The sequence below is a fragment of the Arachis hypogaea genome, chromosome 6 (assembly GCF_003086295.3).
Source record: "Arachis hypogaea cultivar Tifrunner chromosome 6, arahy.Tifrunner.gnm2.J5K5, whole genome shotgun sequence".
NCBI classification, from domain to species: Eukaryota; Viridiplantae; Streptophyta; class Magnoliopsida; order Fabales; family Fabaceae; genus Arachis; species Arachis hypogaea.
In genome coordinates this window covers 4,665,995-4,692,767 of record NC_092041.1, presented here as the reverse complement: position 1 = coordinate 4,692,767, position 26,773 = coordinate 4,665,995, and the positions used below count along the sequence as shown (strand labels likewise).

The 26,773-nt window shown below is 32.3% G+C and overlaps 2 protein-coding genes across 2 annotated transcripts; both read right to left on the bottom strand.

Moving 5' to 3' along the window:
* Positions 1-314: 314 nt before the first annotated feature.
* LOC112695496 (branched-chain-amino-acid aminotransferase-like protein 2) lies at positions 315-13,073 on the bottom strand. The gene is made up of 30 exons (XM_025747848.3): positions 12,713-13,073; positions 12,553-12,622; positions 12,350-12,475; positions 12,203-12,266; positions 12,020-12,107; positions 11,814-11,898; positions 11,572-11,628; positions 11,249-11,362; positions 10,783-10,853; positions 10,317-10,667; positions 5,084-5,186; positions 4,846-4,944; positions 4,396-4,467; positions 4,190-4,282; positions 3,959-4,096; positions 3,796-3,854; positions 3,524-3,626; positions 3,231-3,422; positions 3,032-3,132; positions 2,866-2,920; positions 2,691-2,777; positions 2,566-2,617; positions 1,886-1,971; positions 1,743-1,796; positions 1,573-1,656; positions 1,395-1,466; positions 972-1,052; positions 818-853; positions 586-720; positions 315-499 (listed from the first exon to the last, which is right to left on the bottom strand). The coding sequence occupies exons 1-29, from the start codon at positions 12,826-12,828 to the stop codon at positions 592-594; spliced, it is 2,838 nt and encodes a 945-aa protein (XP_025603633.1). The 5' UTR covers positions 12,829-13,073; the 3' UTR covers positions 315-499; positions 586-591.
* Positions 13,074-14,865: 1,792 nt separating this feature from the next.
* LOC112695495 (kinesin-like protein KIN-1) lies at positions 14,866-19,562 on the bottom strand. The gene is made up of 15 exons (XM_025747847.3): positions 19,446-19,562; positions 19,210-19,312; positions 18,859-18,902; positions 18,435-18,464; positions 18,225-18,347; positions 18,096-18,121; positions 17,866-17,947; positions 17,101-17,142; positions 16,981-17,014; positions 16,776-16,851; positions 16,482-16,701; positions 16,305-16,396; positions 15,871-15,985; positions 15,614-15,790; positions 14,866-15,018 (listed from the first exon to the last, which is right to left on the bottom strand). The coding sequence occupies exons 1-15, from the start codon at positions 19,560-19,562 to the stop codon at positions 14,866-14,868; spliced, it is 1,434 nt and encodes a 477-aa protein (XP_025603632.1).
* Between the last annotated feature and the right edge of the window lie 7,211 nt (positions 19,563-26,773).

The window sequence follows — 26,773 nt, the reverse complement described above, 5'->3', positions numbered from 1 at the left end:
CGGGATTGAGTATTTCAAAGGAGGAAAAACACCTTTCCGAACAAGAGCAAAGAAGAAATACGCAAATGATATTTATTTATGAATTATGAGTTGGTTCAAATGAGGCATTTTTTGTTTTGTATGTTGAATTGATAATAATTTTTTTGAATTATGAAATTGCTAATCTCAAATGTGGTACTATTTTTTTTGGATACAAAAATTGAATTCTCCAATTTTTGAGAGTTCTAGAATACAAAAATCAGATCTTCCGATTTTTGAAATTAGACTTTTTGATTTCTACTTAAAAAAGAATTAAAAATTTTGAGGTATAAAAATCAGATCCAATAATTTCTGTATCTTCCACAGTTTTAAAAAATATTCAAAATCACAATGTTAAAATATATCATCTATTTCACATAAAAAAAAAAAACAAAACAAAACAAAAATGAGCCTTCAAATGAAACTAACAAAAAACCGAACCTAAGTAGTAGAAGTTTGAATTCCCACCAATTTGTTGCAGCTGCAATACACGGTGGATAATAAATAAGACTATTGTTAACAACATCACAAATAAAACAAGTTACTATATACTATTAATATTCATACCTTGGTTCAATTTGCAAGGTAAGTTGGTATAGGAACACCTGATTGTTGTGTCAAATTTTTATAAGCATCTTGCAATCTTTTAGTGACAGGCCCTATTTCTCCATCACCAATTCTGCGTCCATCAACTTTCACCACCTACATCATTTATTCAATAATTATGCGCACTTAGATTCAAACCCAACTTAGTTAGTTAAATTTTGAATGAATATCACATTCATAATAAGACACTTACTGGGCTTAGTTCTCCCATGGTTCCTGATGTCCACATCTGCAGGGTTATTTGAACATCAATATTTGTTAGTAACGTCTCATATTAATTAGAGAAAAAGATACTTGATACGTGAACCGAATCGAACTGAATCGAATCGAGTCAAATCAAAACGAACCTCGTCTGCAGTGTGCACTTCTGATAAGCTAATTCTTCGCTCCTCTAAGATTAAGTCCTCCTTCACCACCAGATCCATTATCTACATATATAACCAAATAGTAACTAACTATTAAGACGAAGATATATTTGACTAAACTGTTTAATATTTTTTCATGGTGAAGACTCGCATACATGACCGTTAGATATTTTGACAGGTTTGATTAGACTATAATTTAACAGTTTTTAATTATTAACTTTATACGAAGACAATAGAAAGATATTATGTTATGGTAAAAACTCCTGTACAGTTTAGGTGAAGTTGATAATTAAGAGTCATTAGATGACAATTTAGTCAAACATGTCAAATCATCTAAGGACACTTAGTTACCAACTTCACGTGAAGACAACTACACGTAAGTTTTCACCTTATGTTATACTATACCGTAGCGCGAGTAATCCCAGGAAGACAATAATCGGCATGAGGAGTGCTAACGCGTCCCTTCTTTACTATGAACTGCACCATAGAAAAAAAAAAAAAAAGAAAAACAACACAAATGAGTTCAAGTGTTCCAAATAATTGAAAAGGTGCACATAGGATATATAGGAGGATGATGACATACAATGTTAGTTGCATTGGTTTCAGATACATAACCATCTTTGTCTAGCATAATTGCATCATCTACTTTTGCGTTATTGCCTTCAATCTGCGCCAATATATCATCATAATAATATAATTTGAATCCACCAGAAAAAACAGAAAATTAAAATACAATACAATATAATACATTACCTTTGCAAGTATATTATTGAGGAGGTTATTGTGATGAATCTTTGAATCCAAACTCTGGTGGTTAGGAAAACAGAGAAAAGAATAATGATTTAGAGAACAGAGTCTGTTATATAATAAAGGAGCATGCAAATCAAGGAACATACATTAGGTGAATTACGGCGGGTTGAAGCAGTTACAAGAACGATACCACGTGTATTATCATATACTGGGGGCTTCCATTCAGCCAGCACTGCATATATTCTCCCATAATAAATCTAATTATACACGTATTTAACACATGAAATAACTCCTCTAACATCTTATTTGAATATAAAGTATCATGTTTGAATTAAACTTTAGATAACTTATGGTAAAAACTCAAGTACAGTTGTCTTCATGTGAAGTTGATAGTTGAGAGCCGTAAATGACAATTTAGTTAAATCTGTTAAATCATCTAACAACACTCAATTATTAACTTCACATGAAGTTATATACACGTGAGTTTCTACCTTAACCCTTAACTTAGGTGAAAACTCACGTACATTTGTCTTCATGTGAAATTAATAGTTGAGAGTCGTAAATGACAATTTAGTCATATCTGTCAAATCATCTAACGACTCTCAACTATCAAATTCACATGAAGTTAACTGCACGTGACGACTCTCATCCGACTATAAAGTTTGTAAAAAAATTATGTAATCCTATAATATATTTAATGCATGTTTCAAAAGCTTATTTCAACGGAAGCTTCAACTATGTTTTGGATTGGTTAACTGTATGATTATTTAATACATCAACAGTGTGCGAAATTCCCTAATCATTTTTAGTTATAGGATGAAATTACCAATTAATGTGCATCCATATAGATTGAATGCTGGACTCATCCCTGAAGTGACCTACACAGAAAAGCAAATCAATATTCTTTCACTGTCATGTCACTTTAAATAGAGATTAGAGAGTAAAACAAACCTTCTTCCCTCTTGTTAGAGATAGTCTAATGTGTGAATTGTCAAACATGCCATTCCTAATCAAGGTTTTGAAAATTGCATCCTTAATCTGTAAATTTTGGAACCATGCTCATTAGTCGCCATGTATTTCCAGTTATGTATGCTAGTCAGGGGTGCTAAATTGAAATCAAACACACCTCATCTCTAGTTGGAACATTTTCAAAAGCCAAAGCTTTTGCTGAATCAAACATCCTAATTTAAAGCAACAAATAATCAACATTAACTTCTAAGTGTTTTATATAAGATAAAACAGTAAATTGAAAGTATAGAATACATGATTTAAAAATTTTGTTACATTAATACCTGTCTAGATGTTCTTCAAGCTTGAATATTTTGCCATTATACACTCTAAGACCCTCCCAAACCGAGTCGCCACCTTGGACAACCGAATCAAACACAGATACCTGATAGATCATAAGGTAAAAATTTCTATCACCCTGCCAATGTGTGAATCAACCACATGAATACAAATGTTAATTCCATTCAAAAAGTTATTAAGTACCTTTGCGCTATCACGCGGCACAATCTCATCACCAACCCAAACAAGAATTTTCTCATTTGTAGGAACAGGAAGGTCAGGAAGTGGTAAAGGAGGGCTTAGAAGTGATGATTGCTTCTTCTTCACATGGCGTCGAAGCATATTGTACAACGGTAGACTTTGCTCCAACAAATCATACAGAGAAAATGGAAATGTCTAAAAAGAGAGCAATAAAATTGAATTTGAACATAATCAATCAGTGGCCTAGACTCAACAGAACATGAAATTGAACATAAAAAACAGAAACATAACATTACCTGAGGATACCTTTTTGCTTGGTTAAAACCAGTAGATTTATGAATAGATTCATACCACCAAGGTGCCCATAAGCCATCTATTGATTTTGGACCTGCTTCCCAACTGCAAAATTTTGTAAATTTTTCAACTTTTCATGCATGCAAAAATGATTGTTGCAAATAAAAATTCTTGTATTTGAATATATATAATACACCAGAAGATAAATTAATGAATACACTAACAACATGTCTGAAAAAATGACAAATCCTAGCATGCAATCATGCATATATACCTGAGCATGGTAGGTTGAAAAGGGATCTCCAAATCATCACAAAGACCTCGCAGAGTAGCCTACAAATTAAACAAGGCCATGACCATTGATTCTGCTATTAATATTATAAAATCAATGGTCTAGAATTGTTGAAGTATAGATAGAGTCATAGCTAGAGAGATACCTCTGGATTTTGTTGAAGGTCTGCAGCATCAATAACCGGCGGCGACTGGCCAAGCTCGCGAAGCTCGTTGTATATACACACAAGCTCTGCCAATCCCAACTCAAAGAAAGATGGAGCCACAACCTTGCCAAATGATGGCTGCATAAACATGTGACAAATTACAAAAAACAAGAAAGAGTATTTTGTTTATTCATAATAATGTTGTGATATTGAATAATGAAGTGTTGTTACCAAAATGTCAAGAGGATTTCTGATCAGAATGAAGTGTTTCCCTTTCTTCATAAGATCATTTGTCAAACCTTGTACCCTTTGCTTTGCTATGTGCTGAAAACAGTGAAATTAAGTGAAGTAAACAAGTTCTTTTATGATTCAATTGAAGAACAAAAGAGGAATTTCACATATCATTACAGATAAGATAATAGTAGTATAGTACTTACCTTACAATATCTATACTTCTTCCTTCCTGGACCAAAAATTATATCATTAACCACCTTATTTCCATCAGATTCCTGTTACAATTGAAACACAAATTTCAACATGGAACATGCAGAGAGAGATAATAATAATAATAATAATAATAATAATAATAATAATAATAATAATAATAAGTAGGTTTAATTATTTTATTGGTCTTTATAATTTTATTAAATTTGTAATTAGATTTCTATACTTTTTTTATTTCAATTAAGTTCCTACCCTGTTTTTAATTTTATAATTAAGTCCTTTCTGGTATAAAAAATATTAGAATTAACTGAATCGAAAGTATTCATTATTAAAAACCTAATTAGATCTTTGGTAAAACTTTGGTTAAATTATAGGAACCAACAGACCTAATAATGATGATTATGATGATGATGCAAGAATTTAAATAAGAGAGACATAGATACCATTTTGGAGAGTAGCTCTTTCCTGTAAGGTCTATCAAGACCAGTAACTCGAAGGAAATTTGCATAGAGAGGCTCATCAAGAACTTCTATGTCATCCCTCTACACACCATTTTATAAATCAAAACTCAGAATAGTATGTAGTTAGGATAATCTTCAACACCAAAAATGATCACTAAAATGAACCATTATTACTAACTAATAATAACAATGAGTTTGCATGCAACAATGAAAAAGGTACCTGAGCAAAAGAATACATGGTACTAGTACTTAAGGATCTTGGTGCAGACCATGAGTGAATCACCTCCACTATTTCACTTCCCACCATCTCTGATCTGATGCTTCTTCCGAATTTCGAAGTTATTTATCTTCTTAATGCAGAATAATTAAGAACACTGGCATAAATTTGAGTCGATAAGCACGAGTGAAGAAGATATGACGACGTACTCCAATTGGCTTAGGTGTTGGGGTAGCGTAACAAATAACAACCCTGCCAATATTATCGTACTGGAAACCGTGGCGGTGGAATTTGTTGCATTGTTGCATGCAAATGTAAAGTGTCCTTTGTGTGCGTTACGCACACTGCTTTTGTTATTTTAGTATAACAGCCAAAGTTTTGTTACCTGACTTCTTTAATTGCTATAAATATAGTTATATTCACACAGAGATTTATACTATATGTTTGATACAGACATCTTATTGTGACACCCATTAGAAAAATAAAGAACTGACATTATTATTTATTTTTTTTCTCTTCTTCTATGCACTCTTTTATCCTGTATTAGAGTTCCTTCTGAAATTTTGTATAAATAAATAAAAAAATTATTATTTATTAATACATGTATTTTTAAAATTATTTACATTTTTTCATATCATTTATCGATATATATTTATACGTATCTTAGATGAGATTTGGGAAAAAATATTAAATATGTATAAACATGATTCTTTTATTGTCAATGAGATAAAGTCAAAAATAAAGAAAAGGAATTTGTAATACAATTTGAATTATTTTAAAAGGTAAAATTGATATAATTTTTTATAATTCGAATTGTATTAATTTGATTTTTAATTTTTTAATCTAATTCAATTTTATTCTAATTTGTGTCCTATCGATTTGAATTTATTTTTTAATCTAATCCAAATTCAAACTAATGTAATCTGATTAGTTTAAATTTATTTATTTTATTCAAATTTTAAATTTTATAATTTAAAAATTGTAATTATTATTTTTTAAACTGAATTATATAGTAATCGAATTTTAAATCAAAAGAAACTTTGTAAAATTTAAAATATAGATAGGATATAAACCAATTTAATCAAATCACAATAATATTTATGTTGCCTAGATTATTTTTTTATCAATAATAGGTTTATTATTATAATTATTTTGTAGTGAGAGTACATAAAAAGTACATAATATATAAAGTGTAATAATTCAACAAATATTTTTTAGAGAATTTTTCATTCTTTTTAACAATAAGAAAAACTCATTTTTCTCTCTTTCTTAATCCCTTCTGGTTCATCAAACCATTATAATATCACAACTTGAACAATTTAGAAATGAGATTTTCTTCAATTTAATTAAAAAATAAATCTAAATTGATACCATATAAATGATACCATATAATATACATCTTCTTCTTTTCTTTGAAATAGAGGTAATTTTCAAAATGCTAATTTTCTTTGAACAGTTTAGCAAAATTATATTATTCTACAAGATCATGGCAGCAATTGTTGTTCTAGTGTTACAACAGTCTCAAATGTTGATTAATTACTTCTTTTTTTTTTCTAAGAATCTTTTTACTGGGAGATAATATTCTTATTTTTTATTTTGCGAGATTATCTAGCTTTTTTTAAGACTCTTATTTCATAGTATGAGAGTACGTACTCTTTGTACTCCATCATCTATATATGTCTAATGTAAAGTAGGATAAAGTTAGGTAACCCATATTAAGAAAGATTCACGGATTTGGAACTGAAAAGTGTGTCTCTGGTAGGAGAGTAAATCATTCGCAATTTTTATAAATAAGAATAAATTGTTTCATATATTCAAATAGACAAGAAGAATAAATGACATCTATTTCGTAGTAAGAAGAGGTATGACCAGATCTAGAGTGAGTCAAACCAGCTCATGAATCAAGTCGAGCTCGATTCATTAATAGCTTGATAAGCTGAACTCGTGAGCTAGTAAGCCGAGCTTGAACTTGGATAAGCTCAGCTCATTAGTTCGTAAGCGGGCTCGATTATATATAATATTAAAAGTATAGATTAAATGCATATATATATTAATGTTCTTAATTGTTCAAAATTTTATAGTCATTTTTTATATAAAATTTTGATATAGGACATAAATAAAAAATTTATAGTTGATAGATAGACCATATATTAAATTTATTCTTTTAGTATTTTTTAATATATATAAGTTATAATTTATTGATATAGAATTATAGATTTTGTTCCTATTATTTGAGCCAACTCTTGAGCTCGAGCCAACTCGTGAGCTTTTGTTGAGCCAAGTTTGAGATTACGAAATAGGCTCTATTGTTAATGAGTCGAGCCGTGAGTCAAGCTTAATTTTCGTGAGACGAGCTTGAGCTTAGTCTAACTCGACTCAGCTTAGCTCACTTCCAGTCCTAACCGGATCCATCTGTTTGCTTTCATTAGGTATACTACAGAAGGAGGGGCATTAAAGGCCATCAAAGAGATGAATGGAATACGATTAAAGAGTAAAGAGGTCTTTGTGAGTGAGGTTAAGTATAAGAGGAGGATTAATGTCCGAAAAAATCACTAGGCACGACAAAGATACTAGGGAGTCTATTGGTGAAAAATACCATGATACTGAGGTGAATGAGAAAGTGAGAGTTGTCGTAGAACACCACGAAAGTGAAGAACTAGAAGCTCAGAGAGAACCTGGAGTTAAGATGAGATATAGCGGTAATAATGCCACAGGGGCTACGGGAGATAGATATGACAATGATAGAAAGGTAATTGCCGTTGAGGATTTAGACGAGTGGCATGAAGATTTTTTGAAAATGCGAACTCATAATTCTTTGGTGTATCCAACAGTTATGGTGAGTGCGGAATCTATTAAATCTCAAACAATCAATAAAGAAGCAATCTCTAAATGAACGGAGACTTGGGAATATAGGGATAAAGGAAAAAAATGGGTTGGGTTAGTGTTGAATAAAAGTTCAGTTGGGGCTAAGTGGGTTGAAGCATATAAGGACCAATATGTTAGTGGGGTGGTAAAGTGACTGTGTAATGCGACAAAGAGTACGTCATTGTGCGTTGTCAAAGAGCCTCCTTGCTGGCTGCTGTGATGGTGAAAAGAGGGGCGTGATTGGTCATGGAGTTCGCGAAGGGGCGAATGCCACGGTGAACAGCGCTGTCAAGGCGGATCTGAAAGCAGCGGTGAAGTTAGTTGCTAGTGGCGGAGGTGATAATGTCCGTGTATTAAGCTTGATGGTATGGAGGGCAGGGACGAACGTGAAGCCCTTGATGCACCCGACGAGCAGAATCAAGCCGGGAAGGTGATTAACAGAGGTGCGGAGAATTGTCCGAACAGCACAATGGAGAAAAATATTCCACCAAGTGCAGTTAATGAGATCCATGCTAGCCACGCTAGTTTGGATGGGAGTGGTAGGCAACATGTTGGCATATATTTGATGAGGGGTGATGCAGTGCATGATTCAGATTCAGATTTAGAGTATGAGAATACAGTGGTGGAAGAAACTGGGTTGCAGAATGAAGAGACAATAAGGAACTTGGAAGATTCGGGAGACTCAGAGCAGGCAGATGGTGAAACTAATCAAGATGCGCACGGAAGAGATAAAGATATGGCTGAAAATAGGACTGCTTGGGATCTAGCGGTTGAATCAGGAGTTGCTTTATATAACGAGGATGAGGACATTATGGCTATTCTCCAAACTCAGAATGAAGTATTGACACAAAAAAGAAGGCAAACAAAATAGAAAGAGAAAGCAAGAAGGAGCCGCCCAAAAACCGGAATAAGATGTGTAATAAAGTTTTTAAATGATTTTAGTTTGTAAAATGTGAGGGGTTTATGGGGTGTTGAAAAGTGAAGAATGGTAAAAAATTTAAGTGTAAAAATAATGTGAATATGTTAGGATTGATAAAGATAAAGAAGGAGGTATTTACTAAGTTTGGTGTAGTGCAATTTTGGGGTAACGATGTGGTGGGTTGAGAATTTGTGGGATCGGAAGGTGTTTTCGGAGGTTTATTAATAATGTGGGATGATATGATTTTTAGGTTGAGTAATTGTTACAAATGGGAAAGATAGTTCTGTATAGAAGGGGAATTGACAAACAATAATTTTCATTGTGCGGTTTGCTTGGTGTATGGTGCGCATACAAGGGAGGAGAAGCTTGCTGTGTGGAAAGAGTTGAGTTTTTAATCGGGAATATGTCAAGTTCTTCTTTGCTACACGGGTGAATTTAATGAGGTTGTGTAGTTGGATAGAAGAAAGGAAAGACGCTAGTGTGTTAACAACAACAGCAGAAGACTTTAAGACATGTATACATGATATAGAACTGGTGGATATAAAATTGAATGACCGTAAATTTACGTGGTTCGTGATGTTGGTGAGTTTTGTTTTATTGTTATCTTTTGGATCACTTAGTTGGAAAGAAATGACGAAATCTTCAGGAATAAAAAACAGGTGTTGTATAAGTAGTCAACAGGTCGATTAGGAATGTTACAAAGAGCTGAGTGATATTTTACTTTTTGAGTTGTTGTTGGCATTGCTAAAAATAATTAGAAATTAGTTTATTTTATATGTCTAGTATTTTTCTATTAATAGTTTGATACTCTATCTTAGTGTGTTGGGTTTTTTATTTAAAAAAATAATTTTAAAATAAAAAAATTTAAATAATACTTATTTATTAAAAACCTCTGGACAACTACAGGAGTAAAAAAAAAAAGAAAATAAATACAAATTTTGCCTCTATTCACCTTTCAAATTATATTATATCTAAATTACTCGTTTTATAAATACATACCATGATAACAAATTTGGGTTATTCAAGTTGTTAGCTTTTTTTGTATACTAAGGCAAGTATTAGAGAATTCAAAACTTATCTTATGTTTGCAACAATTATTTGCCAACGACAACAGACCTTTAAATGAAGTCATTGGCCTGTTGGACTCGCGAATATTGTGAAAAATAAAAACATCATTTACAATAAAAATAATAAGAGCGAAGGGACCAGCCTACAATATAGAGTCTAGATTCATATCTATCTCACACCTACAAAAACACCAAGAGAAAACAAAAATAAAAAACAATTAATTCATTTCCTTAGAAATCATCTGACTAAATATTACACCTAAGCTTATATTTATATGCCCCCATCTCTTCAGCTTGTATTATGATCTTCCAAGCACCAGGGGGGGAAAATTACACGTGAAGATCACCTTATGCTCCCATGATTCTGTTGCTGCAAGTGATAGACAACAGTTTTACATGACTTTGATTGAATGACTGCATGTACCGGAGGAGATTTAGAGGTTTCAGCGAATCTGATAGGTCCATAATATTAAGGTTAGCCTGCTTCGCCAGCGAAAGAAAATAATCGAATGTCTCAATATTCCGGATAACATATGCAATGTAGGCCACTGGTGCTTCCTTTGACTTGCCATCAGCAACCCCATTATAGACTACTTTGCATCTACCAACGGATTCATCACAAGCATCTCCATTTTCAGGTTTGCAAGAATCTGATTTCGTTCTATTCAGAAGAATGGCTAGTACTCGAACAAGATGTGGAAGGCAAACAGGATCATATATCACATCTGCACCCAAGCTGAAATAATATCATAATAAGAATTGCTTATGAGTATAACGAAATTATAAGGTGTAGTATAGGAAATAAACTTCATTTCATGAGGGTAAATAAAAATTTAAAGTTCAACTCTCACACAACATCTGGCACAATATCCTGGAGTTGACTCTCTGATGTAGATTCCCATGGCAGATGCATACATTTTACCTGAGATTCATGAATCGATGAAGATCATTCAACCACCGAAGCTTGACACATAATAAAGATTATCATTTACCTTATCTATATAAGTAAACGCACACCCCATTAAAGAGTGAATATCCGTCTACACCAGATAGTGTGAACTAACTTTTATTAAAGCACACTAAATGTGACAGAAGAACAAACAAATTTTGAAAGATGATTTAAAGACTAATCTCATATTCATGGTCTTAATTTGGAACTACACACTTGAAGCCACTAAAAACATGAATAAGGAGATAAGGTAATAAGTTGAAGCACATATTAATGGTCTATAGAATACTGAGAGATGAATGGTGTCAGGATTGCATATATATGTATAAAATCAGAATCCGAAAGAGTCCATGCAGATTCAGACTTACCATGCTTGGATCTTCACTTCCTTGTGGCATGTCAGTTTCGATATTGAGGTGGTTCAACTCCAAATTAAACTTCATATTCGCTAGAGTTGATAAGTCCCCGTCACTTAATATCACCTGTTGACCAAAAACATGTCTTATGTTGAATAAATTTGACTGGTAAATCACAACCTAAGATTACCAATGTAAAAATCTATCACATATTGCTTGTTAAAATTAAACTTTGTTAAGAATGAAAGAAAACATTGTTCGAAAAGCAAAAATGCAAGCATTTGTATTCAATATTCATGGATGAGTCATCAATTAAAGATTGGTTTTTGGTATACCTTGGAAGCTTTCACATGTGCAAGACATAATCCAACTAAGCCAACTCCTGAGCCAATCTGTTTCAAAGTGCAAGACAATGATAACATTTGAAAGCCTATATCCTTAAGGAAAGAAATGAAATTATCAAAATTTATAAACAGAAGGTGAAAATTCCAACAATGCAAAGGACTATACATGATCAGAAAACATCAAATTGTTTCTAAATTAAACAAAATCGTAGTATATATATAATATAACTGACCTCAAAGCAAGATTTATTAGAAAACAACTTTGGATGAGAAAGTATTAACTCGGATAGAAACAGACTTGATGGCCATATAGAACACCTGCACAACCAAACCAGCACCAAACTTTACAAAGTTAATGGCAGTTATATAAACAGACCATGACGATCCATGAAATGTTGCAATTGATATCAAAGGTCTTTTACCACAACTATGAGCTTACCCTGTATCACCTTCAAGCATATTAAGAGAACACTGTAAGGTAAACACCAACGCTCTTGAGTGCTGCTTGCTTTGTAGTTCAGAACAACCTATAGATAGATACCAGTAGCCAAACAAATATAAGCTGAATTAAATAACATCATATAAGAATCCATGGAGAAACATGACCTTAATTATGACTTACCATCAGGAAAAATATACGAAATTCTTTTGCAGACTCTTGTATCTCTTTTGCCAAAACTGTCATCCTATCAAAAAAGATAATGAAAGGAAATTCTCAAACCTATAACAAATCATATCCAACTAAAAAGGTTCTGTGAGTGTAATAAACCTTGAAAGATGTCATGTACTGAGCATAGAGCTCGTACAAGTAGTCCAAAACATAGCCATGATCAAACTCAACTTCACTTATAAGTTTCTTGAGAAAAATCTTCAAGTAAGGAGCATAAAAATCACCCTGTATTTGGCTAAAAATTCACGTTTCAAAGCAATAACATGATATGATACGAATATGAACGAGAGTGGAGAAATTACAGGAGTGGAAAGGCAATGGTCCCAGATGAACTTCTGAACTGACTCTGTAATTGAGCCTCCACCACACGCCCTGAAATGCAAATTTTCAAGTTCAACTTCAACATTTAATTCACGTAACGTAACACAGTGAATGATAGTATTGAAGGAAGGAAGAAGGGACCTGGCATGTGAGATCACCAAATCGGAAGGCTCCATCGCCAGAATCGCTGAAATCAGGTTCACGCAAGCCGGCAGCGATGGATCCAGCTCTTGCTCCTCCACCGCCGCCGTCGCCATGCTTTCCCCCTTCACCTTCCGGCCTCCTCTACCGACCACCGTCTTTGAGAACTGCAATTATCAGTGAAACACAAAGCCCAACAGCAATTGTTTGGGCCTTCTGAGCTTATTGGACATAGACTATTAATATATTGGGATTTAGGCTCTGAGAATTAGAATTGGGCGCCGTATAGGAGCATCAAACATAGCTTACTATTGTGACTCAAAACAAAACAAACCTTACTATTGTACCAGCCCAGAAGAAACTCTACTATTGTACTTGCTCCAGCATTTTAGCGTTTGTTTTCAGGTACTGAGACAGAGACTGAGAGACTAAGACTCAGTATTGTGTTTGTTAGTTCAGAGACTGGTACTAAAATTTCTGTCTCTGTCTCCAAAATTTCAGTATTTCAATACTTCCAAAAAGTAGGGACACAGGGGACTGAAATTTTTAGAGATGGAGACTGAAACTTTAATAACATTTTATACCTTAAATACTTTCATTTCAATTAATTAATTCCAATTTTACCCTTTGTGCAAATTAAATTAGAGTTTCATTCTTGTTTCAATTCCTGTCTCCCATTTTGCACCAAACAGAATACTAAGATTTGTTTCAATCCCTGTCTTTCAGTCTCTGTCTCTCAATCTCAGTCTTTCTGTCTCTGTCTCTCCACCATCCCCGCCCCCAGAATTAATCCCCATCCCCGCCCCGATCCCCGCCGTGGGGGGATAATTGTCCCCATCCCCATTCCCCGCGTTCCCCGTATTCCCCACGGGGTCCCATTCCCCATCCCCTTATGTTTAACATTCATATAAAAATTATAGTAAAAAATATCAAAAAAATAAAAAACAAACTAGAAAATACTATTACAAACACACAAACATATCTTATCCAAGATTATAAGTCCACAAATACAACATAGTAAATTATAGTCCATAAAATAAAATCTTAAAATACAATTTCCATTCTAAAAAAAACAATAAGATATAGTCTTTAATATCAAGTGGAAACTTGAGAGAGTTGGGGCTGTGAGAGAGAATAGCGTATGGTGCTGTGAGAATTTTGGAGTTTGAACAAAGTGGAGATGGAAGAGAGTTGGGATTAGGAATAGAGAGTAGATGGCACAACAAACAACACAGTGAGTAGGGAAGACTGAATAATAGGGTTAGAGTTTTTTAATTGGTGAAATTACTAAAAAACCCCTATGTTAGAAATAAAGTAAGGTTATTTAAGAAATTTCAAACATTCGGAGAATTATCGGGGATGGGGCGGGGATCCCCGCTCGGGTCCCCACGCCTATCTCGGGGGAATTTCGCTCCCCATCCCCATCCCCACGGAGAAAATTCCCCACCATCGGGGCCCCATTCGGGGCGGTCCCCGCGGGGATCCCCGCCTCCTGGGAATTTTTGACACCCCTAGCTACCTTAGGGTGCTTAATATTACCACGTACCATTAGAACAGATTGACATTTCTAATAAGTTTACTCATAACATATGTGCAGATTGCAGAGTGTGAAATATTTTTCTTGTGATATAACAGACCCGTCCCGTTGTATTACTACCATTAGAACGCAGCAGTCCAACAATAATTATAAACTCCTGCATCTCAGTGTGTATATATCGCCCTAAAATTATGCCAATCCTACCCACCTTTTGGATAGGTGTATCAGTATGGTAGATCATAGTCATATCATACTGCAACAGCGCTATACAAAAGCTGAACTATAAAATTGATTGTGCTAAAATGAAGCCATCCTTATAGTCATAGACCACGATAATAATTTTGCTGCTAGCTACTAGTTAAAGAAGCAGACAAGGCATGTTGGATGAAGAGCTATTCCATGGTATTGAAGAACTGCGACCCAGTCAGCTAAGACCTGAGAAGAAACTCAGGATTCCCACCATCACTTTTGTTTCTTTAATGAGTACTAGAAATAGAGAAGGATGCTTAAGTAGAGAAAACAAAAGGCAACACACCACGAAATATGGCAAGAGCTCGCACAGCCAGCACCTAAAGATCACCGACTACAGACTATCCTAACCAAATACACAGAACACTCAAATAACCCACACCAATAGACCCCAAAGAGAAACAAAGATAACCCCACCAAAAATCGTATTATGAATCAATCTTTTCTTATCTTCCTTGCAGAAGGAAAACTCCACAGAGGCATCAACTTTTGCCTTGAGAATGCTGTTCTCCCTTTTAAGCTGCAAAATTGTATGTGCAAACAATAAAATAAGAATTTTGGATCATTTATTCTTAACTGGATAAATGTTACGAGGAATTAAATAACCGATAACTTTTGTGAAAATGTTGAAAATGACTTCACTTCCAAGAGTATGAAGGAATAGACGATAACACTTTTAACCTTTTCACAAGAGTTATTGATGTTTCTTAAATTCTAGATGTAGAACTAATATTATCCAAATATTAGTATCATAGAAGTAATTATCTCTCATTACTTAAAAGGGCTCGACTGTCGCTAAAAATGCCCTTTTCTATATTTATTATTGGAACCCGCATATTACATATATCATTGAGTTCTATATGTATCTTTAGGCCAATCATTTCTTACTATTGTGTTATTATTGTTATTCGGATCATCACCATCGACCTCCACCAGACAGCATGGGATTCAAATTGAGACTAGAGATTGAAGGTGCTCTACTACCTGTTATCTTATTATCACATCCACTGTCTATCACAAAAGATCTGTTGAATAATTGAATAAACACTTGTCCAATTAAGACTTCAAAACGTGAGAAGGAGAAAGATTGTAGCACATTTTTATCGTACTCTTACTTCATCAATGACAGATGTGAGCTTCTCCAAGGCTTCTTGTAGTAAGGATATAGTCTGAAAATTAAGATTTTCTATTTCTTGATCTTCTTCAACTGATTGTAGATCATAAAGAATGCCCTCTTGAATGAACAATTCCTCCAATAACTTCACATCTTCCACGTTCAATCGTTTCCCCAACTGTATCAACAGAATTCTTATTATCAATCCTAATAACAAAGACGTATAAACAAAAGAAAACTGCATGAAAATATTCTAACCTCGTTCATAATTCTTGAAGAAAACTCATCACCCGGTGGAGAAGAAGCAGTGGAGCCTGTGTTGCTCTTTTCTTCAATGCAATGAACTCGAGGTGAGGACTTTATGTGTTTCGCCCTGCTCCCACCCAGCACCACATCCCAAAATGGATCAAGGGTCATCGTTAGAACGGATCCGTATTCTCCCTTACTTGAAAATTAACCTTTAATTGTAATTCACTAGAAAAAAAAAATAAACTCAAAATGTTATACCATTTACTGTATTTAATCTCAGTAAAATCGAGAGTCTATTCATTCATGGCCTCATGGGCAATTTTTTAATTCTTTTTACCACCTAAGTTAATCTAATGAATTTACTCTGTATTTTAGTTAAGAAATCATTAAAGAAAAATAGCCAGGACACCAGCCTTCAAATTATGCATGCATGAATTACATACCTTGCACCGAAACGGAGAGTGGACAGAGACTCTGATACATTAGAAGCACTGGGGGAGCAACAACAGAGTAATGCAGTCCTAGCGGTTCCTCCCTTTGTAAGAAATACCTTATGAGGAACACTGATTTGCTGAATAATTGGTATGATTTTGACAGATTAGAGTGGTGAAGAAACTAACAAGTGCATCCTGAAGCATTCGGGTGAGCTTGGAATCACGATACGGGATATGGCTTGTTTTTCCTTGCAAGCCACATGTAAGAGAATTTATTACATTCCCAAGAGCAGACAACGACTTGTTTATGGTTTTAGCTTCTTCTAGAACTCTTCCTTCAGCACCTGTTTTCTCCACTTTCTCAGACCCCGCCAAGTCCACAAGAATTAATTTTCCAGACCTCATCCTGTTCACAGTCTAAGTGTTTAAGAATGATTTGTAAGTAAAACTAAAACACAATGATATCTGCAGAATCAATACCTTTTCTCTCTCAAAAATTCTTGCTGGATTGTGAATATATAAACACAATGACTTCTGCTGCTGGCCAAGTTCATTTCTGCAAGTTATATGTTTAGGGTGCCTTTTCTGACTCCACCTCTATTTTCCCTTAACAGAGATATCTTACATCTAATCTATCATGTATTAGAAAAAATGCATAAAGACCAAAGGAGTCAAAGCAGGATACGGGTCTCTCCTACTGCTCGGTTAGCTATCCCCCTCTACATATTTCAGATCAGAATTAGAAAAGCGAACATAAACTGCATCTAGAAAAGAAAAAATGATGCACATGTTGTTGGTTTCTTACGGAGAGGCTTTGCAAAGCTTCAGCTGGGTCCAGTACAGTGATCTGAAGGAAGAAATTAAAAGGGTCTGTAAGTTCTATACAACATCAACAGAAATATTGAGTAAGAATAAGCTTCTATTTGTTCTCAAACTAATTATCTTGTATAAACTAGGAAGAAAATATTTATATTGCATAGAAGAATACAAAATAATTTCAAACTATTCTATCTGATGAATCAACTCGTACAAGGTGTCGCCTTATGCTTAAATGCTACTACATGAAGAAAAAATAAACCATGTATGCACACCTACTGACGTACACAACTGCTTGATGCTTGTTCAAAACTTATGTAGACAAATCTTTTACTGAGGACATGTAGGATTCAGGTTTCCAAACGGAATTTAGCAAATTATATCCAACTAGTCTTGTCTCGCTTAGTAGGGTTCGTTGTATGGATAATGGATCAGCTAATTCATAGTGTTCCAACGTAAATGATATCTGCATTTAAATCATCAATATTTAAATCTCTTTAATAGCTTGTTGTGTGGTTTTCCTAGGTCTCCTTTTCTCTATAAGTCGAGGAGTATATCCTGTATTCTTACCAGAGCCTTCGTAGAAGACAGGACTAATTTAGCAAATTATATATCAGAACATATATCTTATTTGGACACAAATAGCTTATTAGAATTTAAGTTTCATAAATTTTGGAGAACAATGTAACTTTAGAACGAAATGAATGACTTAGAGAGAAATGAGATATAAAGTTTCCCAGAAAAAACATCTAACCTCTGTTACGCCGTGTAAAATTATTCCTCGAGATTTACTCTCCTTAATTTGTATATTGTCTTTTGATAAATCAAAAAGGTCCCTACACAAGAAGACATAGTTTGACTGTTAAATTAGATCCCGTTTCACGTCAGAACTAATTTTATGATCAAATCTGAGAAAAAAATTTGCCGACTTAAAAAGAATACACCTAAGTACTTGTAGAGTTGACCAAAAAAAGCTATGCTTACCTTATTTTTTCCATGTAAATTTCAACCTGAACAAGTTATAGTCAAAATTAGAAAAACAACTCATCATAACCGCTTAGTTACCAATTATCAATCATATTGGGTAGCTAATTTGTAAATGTCATGATATACCATTGACAACTTGATTGAAAATGTCAATTCTTCATCTGAAGGACTTAAGGAATCAAATAGTCCTTTTACAACCCTTGGAAGAAGTCCTTTCTTCTGTTCGTCACATTCAAGTATACCAGGTCCCTGCTTCAGAAAATCATCATTTTATAATTGCTGCATTTTAGGTTCTATAAGTTCATTTTAAGACACCTAAACCGCGATAACCATCACCTCCATACTATATGTCTTCCCAGCTCCAGTCTGCAAGTATTGACCAAAAATCAAAATCTCCATTAGAACCACAGGAAGAAAAAACTCATGAACTTTCCTGACTCCTTATGCGTTCTTTTGAATGTAACTAATAAATAGTGGCTGCCCCTCTCAATGGGAAAAACATATCTAGAACTGTAAGTTCAACAACATCGGAATAAATCAATGAGCATTTAGAAAGGAGAATGCTTAGTTTTTGCGTAGTGTGTCCTCTGTTTAGTTCCAGATTAGGCAGCATGAAATTCTACATGAAACACCATTATAAGAGTTCACTGTGTCGTGCCAGCTAGGGATCATGTAGTAGTTCATCAAAAGATGAATTTCTTGGAAGAAAAACCAACATATGGTGGCATCATGTATATAGAGATGCGTTATGATATCTCACCTGGCCATAAGTGATAATTGTCCCATTAATTGCGTTGACAGAATCTGTTTTGTTGATGGGAATACATAATAAAATTCAAAGCACGATATCAAGTAAAGAGTAGATCTATAATTAGCGCAAGTGTCATTTTCCCAAACTCTGATTAAGAAACGTTTCAGAAATTTTTATTAAAAATATATATATATTTCCATTAAACAAGACAAGAGGCTAACAAATTTCACCAGTCGAAGTTAATGTTGATGATAAAGTTGTAGTTTCGATTATAAGGAAGCAAACAAAATTGAAACTACTGAAGATTTGAATTTACCATTGCACTGACATAAATTTGTAATGAGATTTCTGAACTTGTACCTCTAACTATGGGAAGAGCTAGGAATTGATAGACATCATCTTGCTTGGATTCCTCGTAGAATACTCTATCAAAGCTAAACGTTAATTCTTCATCCTTATCATCCTGATCAAAATTGATTCAAATTAATGAGGCAATCCATCGTAATTTATAATACTCTCCATGTTTCTTAGTGATTAATTTCAGAGCTATAAAAGTGAATGATAAAAATAAGGTGTTTAATATAACATATCAAAACCTTGAAAACGAAAGTTTCGGAGTCTATGCACCGAATGCAGACAGAATCAGCATCGCCATTTAGCTTCTCTTTTGAAGTTAAAGGCCTGAAGCGAGCACAAACAGTAATACTTGACATGATGCTTCACCGCAAATAGTACTTTCCAGCAACTGCTGTTTACAAACCTGGCAGCAGAAGAAATTTACAGGAAATCAAGGAGGAGAGAAAGATTTCGAAGCTAGCTGGAAATTTTGAAACAGATCTACGTTGTTTTTCTCGATAGGAATCCAATTTTAGGCTTCTCGGAAAGCTATGGAAAACGAAAAACAGAAAATCCGAGCGAGAGAAAAAAATACAAGTTCGGAAATCGGAACTATGACTCTATGAGGTTATTCAATAACAAGAGTATCCACTCCCATATTTTCGATTCATTTTTACTGCATCAAGATATAACAGTAGATTATCTCGAAGTTTCCTCGTTTCTACGTGGATTTGTCAGATGATTCAAAAATTTACTTGAAGATGCATTAACAGATACAGTTATTTTCAGATGATTCTACATTTTCTCAGCAACCAAACCATAAAAAGAAAAAAATGAACAGTCCATTCAAGAAAGGACGTACCGAAAGCTCACAGTGAAATGAAGCTTCTTAGATGGCGGGAACCAAAATAAAAGTTGCAGTTATTTATAGCGAGGTAATTGGTTGGGCTTTGGCGGGTTGAGAATGATAGACTATAAATCCGCGAGTGATTAGCAATTAGTGGGCCGATGTATGGGCCAACATAAGGTTATGAAAGCCCAATACTTGGTTGAGTGTTGTTTACATAAAAAATTAAATAAAAGAATACTTTGTAACGGTTTAAATTAAATAAAAATAATTGGTAACAGTGTCTTTTTCTTTTTTCAGATCAAGATGCAGCATACTAGAAGGTATATGGTTTACCACTTGAATTAAAACCTCGGCTGCGATAAATCATAAGAATGTCTCTTAAATAAATAATGTTATAAATTTCGAGTTATTCTCAATTCTCAACAAGCTTTGTTGTGATGAAGTTTTATATAATAAAATAAAATAATAGATTTAGTTAAACTTATATTTAAATATTTTTTATTAAGTAAAAAATATTATACTTTTATTAATTAAATAAATATTAAATTTTTTTATTTATTATATTTTATATTAATGATTTAAATCTAAGAGCTAATGATTTAGAATTTAAAATTTTAATTTTTAGAATATTTTTTTGTTTTAATTAATAACAAGTTAATTTTTAAGAAGAAATGTATTCTTTATTTTTTGGGTAAAATATATTTTTTGTCTCTGAAATTTGCTAAAAATTTTAAAAATACACTTAAGGTCCTAAATTTTATTTGTTTTAATTTTGTCCCAAAAAGTTATTTGTATCAAATATTTTTTTAACAACTAAATTTAAAAAAAAATTAAGACTAATCTAACAGTAATGCATGATAATATGTTTGATTTGCTTATGTTAAAGGTTGTTCTTGTGGAGTTATTCTTGAATTGGTCATAATTTTTTTTTTTGAAAAATTAGTTGTTAGGGATAAATTTTATGGAAATCGAAAATTCTGGAATAAAATTGAAATAAAATAAAATTTAGAGATATTTTTAAAACTTTTAGCAAACTTTAAAGACAAAATATATACTTTATCCTTATTTTTCTTAGAGTGTATTAGTATTTATCTTAATTAACACATCTTAAAAATACATGCTAAAGTTACTAATTACTAAACATTTTATAAATACATAATATTTAAATTTTTAATACATTACTATATATATTTATTAAAATTTTTAAAAAAATAAAACTTTTACTATATGCTAAAAACTCATCTGAGCTAAATTCTAAAATGATCACCAAACTTTATTATATTAGAGGCTTGAATTATTTCAAGTGACATCCCTTCTAAGAAAAGCAAAGTATATATCTCTCTTTGCAATAACGCTTTAAATGTTACACTTACTTCCAAGTTTGAACTTGTGCATTCCTAGCATGCGGTGACATGATACCATCTCCATAAGTATACCCATTAATTGACGCACCAAATTAAACCACTCCTAAAACCAAAAAGCTTATTAGCAAGAGATTGATGGACCAAAGAGAACTCCATCTTCAACCTCTTGGCATATGCTATAAGCTCTATAATTTCATCATCAAGACTCTGGCTTCACAAGCCTTAAAGACAGTAACGTTAGGGAGGCCTAATTTACACTACGGTGCAACCTCAACAAGAGAACATGCTGTAGAGAAGAATAAGCCATTCAAAAGGAACATTATTGATGGGGTGGTGCGCGAGAATAATAACAGGATTGCAAGTTTGCCTCAAGCACCAAAGAAAATGGTTATTATAAACGAAGAATAAGAAGACCAACGCAAGCCTCTGCGATCAGTTCTGAAAGTTGGTAGTAATGATAATTTCAATGATAAATTGTGTTCAAGTTGGTAATTCCGTTTGTAACATGTTAATTCAATTATAGCAATTCAAATGTAATCACTTATTCTTGCTTTCTTAATGGGATTTAGAGAAGGTTGGTTATTTATTTATCTTTTCCCCCTTTTAGATAATTTTTTAACAACATCAACTAAATTTTAGAGTTTGGCTATTTTTTTCAAGCATAATAATTTTTTTTATAAATAACTTCTTTAGTGTTCTGATCATTTTCAAAAGAAAAAAAAAATCTCTTTAGCCACTTCCCCTCATATGTCTCTGTTTGATCTTGTCAATAACTGCTTCTGGTTCAATTGCGAATTCCATTGCTGGAGGGAAGATTCTTTTGTTTTTAATTTTTTAAGGCCATTCATATGCTCAACTCGCCTTTTTTTTTTTTGTCATATAAATTGGACATCTTCTAATTTTAGGTTATTAATATATTATAACACTACAAATTTACAATACACCTATATTATATATATTCACCCACACAACAGTAAAAAGTTCTTATTCAATACTTGACACCAATTTTCAAATTCAAATACATAATATTAAAATACATATGATTTAAAGTAATTAGAGATTAGTTAAAAAAAATTTAAATTATAGAATGATACTTTGTCTTTCTAATTGGTGGTTAGGTATAGAAAAAAATATTTACTAAGCTTTTTTTGTTTACCAGACATGAAATACGATGTTTATGTTTTAAAAACAAAAAGATGAATTCTATGATGTCTATAACTTGATACCTAACTTTTGTCTAATTTACTTCTTATGGCAACTTTTGAATATTTAATAATTATTTACTTTTATATTTTTAAAATTAAATATTAATTTTTAACTCTTTTTGTTCAGTTAGACAAACACTTTTAGACACTATAGCAATCACCAAACAAAATTTTTTTTTTATGAAATTTGAATTTAAAAAGTGAGAAAATAGGATATTAGACCCACGGACTTGATTCCAATTGTGGCCTTTGTGGGACAGCAATCGATAAATGCCAACTCACAAAAACAAAGATGCTGTATGTCTAGAGTTTAGACTTTAGACCCATCAAAAAATAAAAAAAAAATAAGGTGAAAGATGCTATCCACCCAAAAAGGAGGCCGAGAACAAATACAAAACCCAAAACGGGAAGGGAGGGATTCTCCTCTTTATTTTTATTTTTTTTTTTCAATTAATTGGTGTTTCTTGGTAATCCCTCTTTTTTCTGGTTTCCATTTTTGGGTTGGGCTATTTATTTTGTGTTTAACCAAGGTGACTTTCTTAATTGGTAACATCATATGTTAGTTAAATTTTTTATTTCTTAATTATATAAATTAAGAAATAAAATAATTCAATAAATATAAAAATAATAAATTCTTTTCTTATTCATTATTTTTTTTTATCAAACAAACTCGATTATTGTCACTTAAAATTATAACGAATCACAAGCTTGTTCATAATTTGTTAGAGGGAACCCCGAACTATGTTTATCCTTAATTTGCTATTGCCAGCAACTCCTCAAGCTAGTTTGTTGTAGCCTCCCATAAATGAACTTTTTTTAAAATATCCTTCTAGTTTGTTTTTTACTCTAGTGAACTACATGTTCTTCGTAGTTCGTAGTTCATTTTAAAATCCGGCAAATTATATAAATTAATCAGAAGATAGAAATATAGAATTTTTTATTATAAATTAAAAAAAATTATTATTTCTCAAAAAGAATAGACTTTAATTTTTGGAATATTTTTTTTATATTTTAGATAAGTTTTTCAACAGTACTTCGTTATTTTTAAGAAGATCGTTTTACTACACCGAAATTTCAATTTTTATAAGAAATTTGTCTTATTCCACAACGAACTTTAAGTCAAATTCTCTATAAATATTCAAAAAAAAGAGAAACAACAAATAAACAATACATAAAAGAGTATAAAAATTTACTGTACAGTAAGACAAACTTCTTAAAAATAATAAGGTTCGTCGGATAATGCGATGAATTTGTCCTAAATGTAAAAAAAATTATATTATAAAAATTAAAGTTTTAATAATTTTTTTTTGTTTTATAATAAAATATATAAAAAATATAACCTGTTTATAATTAAGACAATCGAGTAATTTTAGTTTCAATTTATTTTATATAAATAAATTATCCACATAAATAAATTTTATATATATACTTGGACCTACATATATAAGTTCAGCCCATTTCATTCTTAACCTACAAGTTACGTTTGAGATTGGACTTCCTAAGACTTACCCAATAGCATAAAGACCAATAGAGATGGTCTAGTCCACTGTCCATATGGTTTGAATTCACTTAGGTAGCGTTTGTTTTTGTTTTTGGAGACAGGAAAATATGTTTGGAAATAGAAATATAGACACATAATTGTGTCCAAAATAGTTTTTTATATTTTTGTATTCATTTTTTTATGAAGGACATTTTTTTATAAATTTTATTTTTCTAAGATAAAAATGATCTTTTAAAATATTAAAAAATAATTTATAAATTGTAATTAATTTTATATAATTTAAAGAAAAATCAGTTTTTAGATAAAAAAATAATTTTTTAAATAAAAATAGATTTTTATGTGCAAAAATTATTTTTTTCATATAAAAACGGATTCTTTTTTAAAAGTGATTTTTTATTTAAAATTAATTTGACTTATTAACCGAAACAAAATTTTTTATAATTAAATTCAAATATATTTTTTTTATTAATCTTAACCATATGTATTCCTATATATTAATAATAAATTTAAAAATAAAATAAATATATTTATAATTTTTATTTTAATATAAATACTATTATATTTTTTTATTAAAATTTTTTGACTCTTCAAACATTTTTTCAAGTTTCGTTTGTCTACGTACTCTCATTCTCTATTAAATTAGTTTGTACTTAATGTAAAAAATTTGGAATCATATGTTGGAATAATTGATTTTCAATAACCCAGATCATCCATATTGAATCACCAAAATATAACATAATACGGAAGCGTACCTGAATTCATAAACATGAATCATACGATCGGAAGAATTTGGATCTTGTGGTTCTTTCGATCTTCCTCAACCAAAGCCTTCTGTATTCCTAGGAGGCTGAACTGCAACTCTTTTGATGGGGAAAGAGTAACAAAGGCGGCTTTGGTATATTGGGGACCGAAACCCTGAAGGTCTATTTATATTTGAGCATGGCACCCATTAAACCCTTAAGCTCAAATAAAATAGTATCTAAAGTCCAAAAGATAATATATCTAAAATCCAAAAGATAATTATCTAAGGAACAAAAGATAATATCCGGTTTTATTCTCATTCAATTCCAAATCAAAAGTAATAATGACTTATTCAATTAGCATTTATAACAATAAATGAGATCATCATTATATAAGTCATTTAATTTGAAATAGCATCATTTGTGATTATAATTGATATATGTATTGCCCACAAATAAGTTAGGAAATTAAATAATTTCCTAACAATCTCCCACTTGAGCTATACATATATTCTTTCTTGACATAATCACATTTTATAAACTTTATGCGCGCATCTGAATGCTATTTCTTTCATTACTTTAACAATCTGGTCCGTCTCATACATTAGATATGGAACTACCGCAGCTTTTATCACATTAAATGCCGTGACTAAACCACGCCAATCACCATCCTAATATACTTAACGACATAGATCAAATTTGGATGAGTAATATGGAAATTACATGCCAAGTGATCTCATGCATGTCTATTTCCAGCTGGTCCAACTTTATTGAGATCAAACACAATACAAATATTGCAAAATGAACATTTCATATAACATGAAATAAACCATCAACTTAATTCTGCAGAAAATAACTCAATATCTGTCATAGGACATATAGCATAAAATAAACTCCCACTAAACCAAGGCATCATAAATATTGACACCCATTCGAGCAGTGTGCTCATGAAAAACTTTAGGGTTCAATCCCTTGGTAATGGGTCTGCTAGCATATACTCTGTTTCCATATGTCCTATGAAAATCTGTTTTTCTTAAACTTTTCTCCTTGACAACTAAGAAGCTTGATGTCTGTATGCTTCGACTTTGTCAAGCTCTTATTGTTATTGGAGTATAGTACTTACTGACTTGTTGTCACAAAATATCTTTAATGGCCCTTTCAATGTCATCTACTATATGAAGCTTAGTGACAAAGTTTCGCAACCATTTGCCATGAGATCGGAATCAGAGTACCTAATGATCTCCAAATTTTCTGATCTCCGATAAATAAGCATGTAATCCTTTGTTCTCTTTAGATAACGCATTACGCGTTTAACAGCTATCCAATGATCCATGCCCGGATTGCTCAAGTATCTACCCAACACTCCCACTATAAATGATATATCGGGACGTGTGCAGACTTGAGCATACATTAAACTTCCTAGTGCTGATGCATAAGGCTTATCATGCATTGATGTCCTCTCAAGATCATTTTTAGGGCATTGTTTGAGACTAAACTTGTCTCCTTTAGCTACGGGTGTGTCCATTGGTCTACAATTTTCCATGCCATATCTACTTAAAATCTTTTCGATATAGTTCTTTTGTGATAATCCGAGAATACTTTGAGAACGATCTCTTAGTATCTCGATTCCTAATACAAAAAAGGCATCACCAAGATCTTTCATTTCGAATTTGTTCGATAGAAATTTCTTAGTTTCATACAACAAGCCTATATCGTTGCTGGCAAGTAGAATGTCATCAACATATAAGACCAAAAAGATATATTTACTCCCACTGAACTTGCAGTATACACACTCATCTATGATATTCACTTCAAAACCGCATGAGGTAATGACTTGATGAAACTTGTGATACCATTGACGGGAAGCTTGTTTGAGACCATAGATGGATTTTTTTAACTTACAAACCATAGATTTTGAATCACCTGAT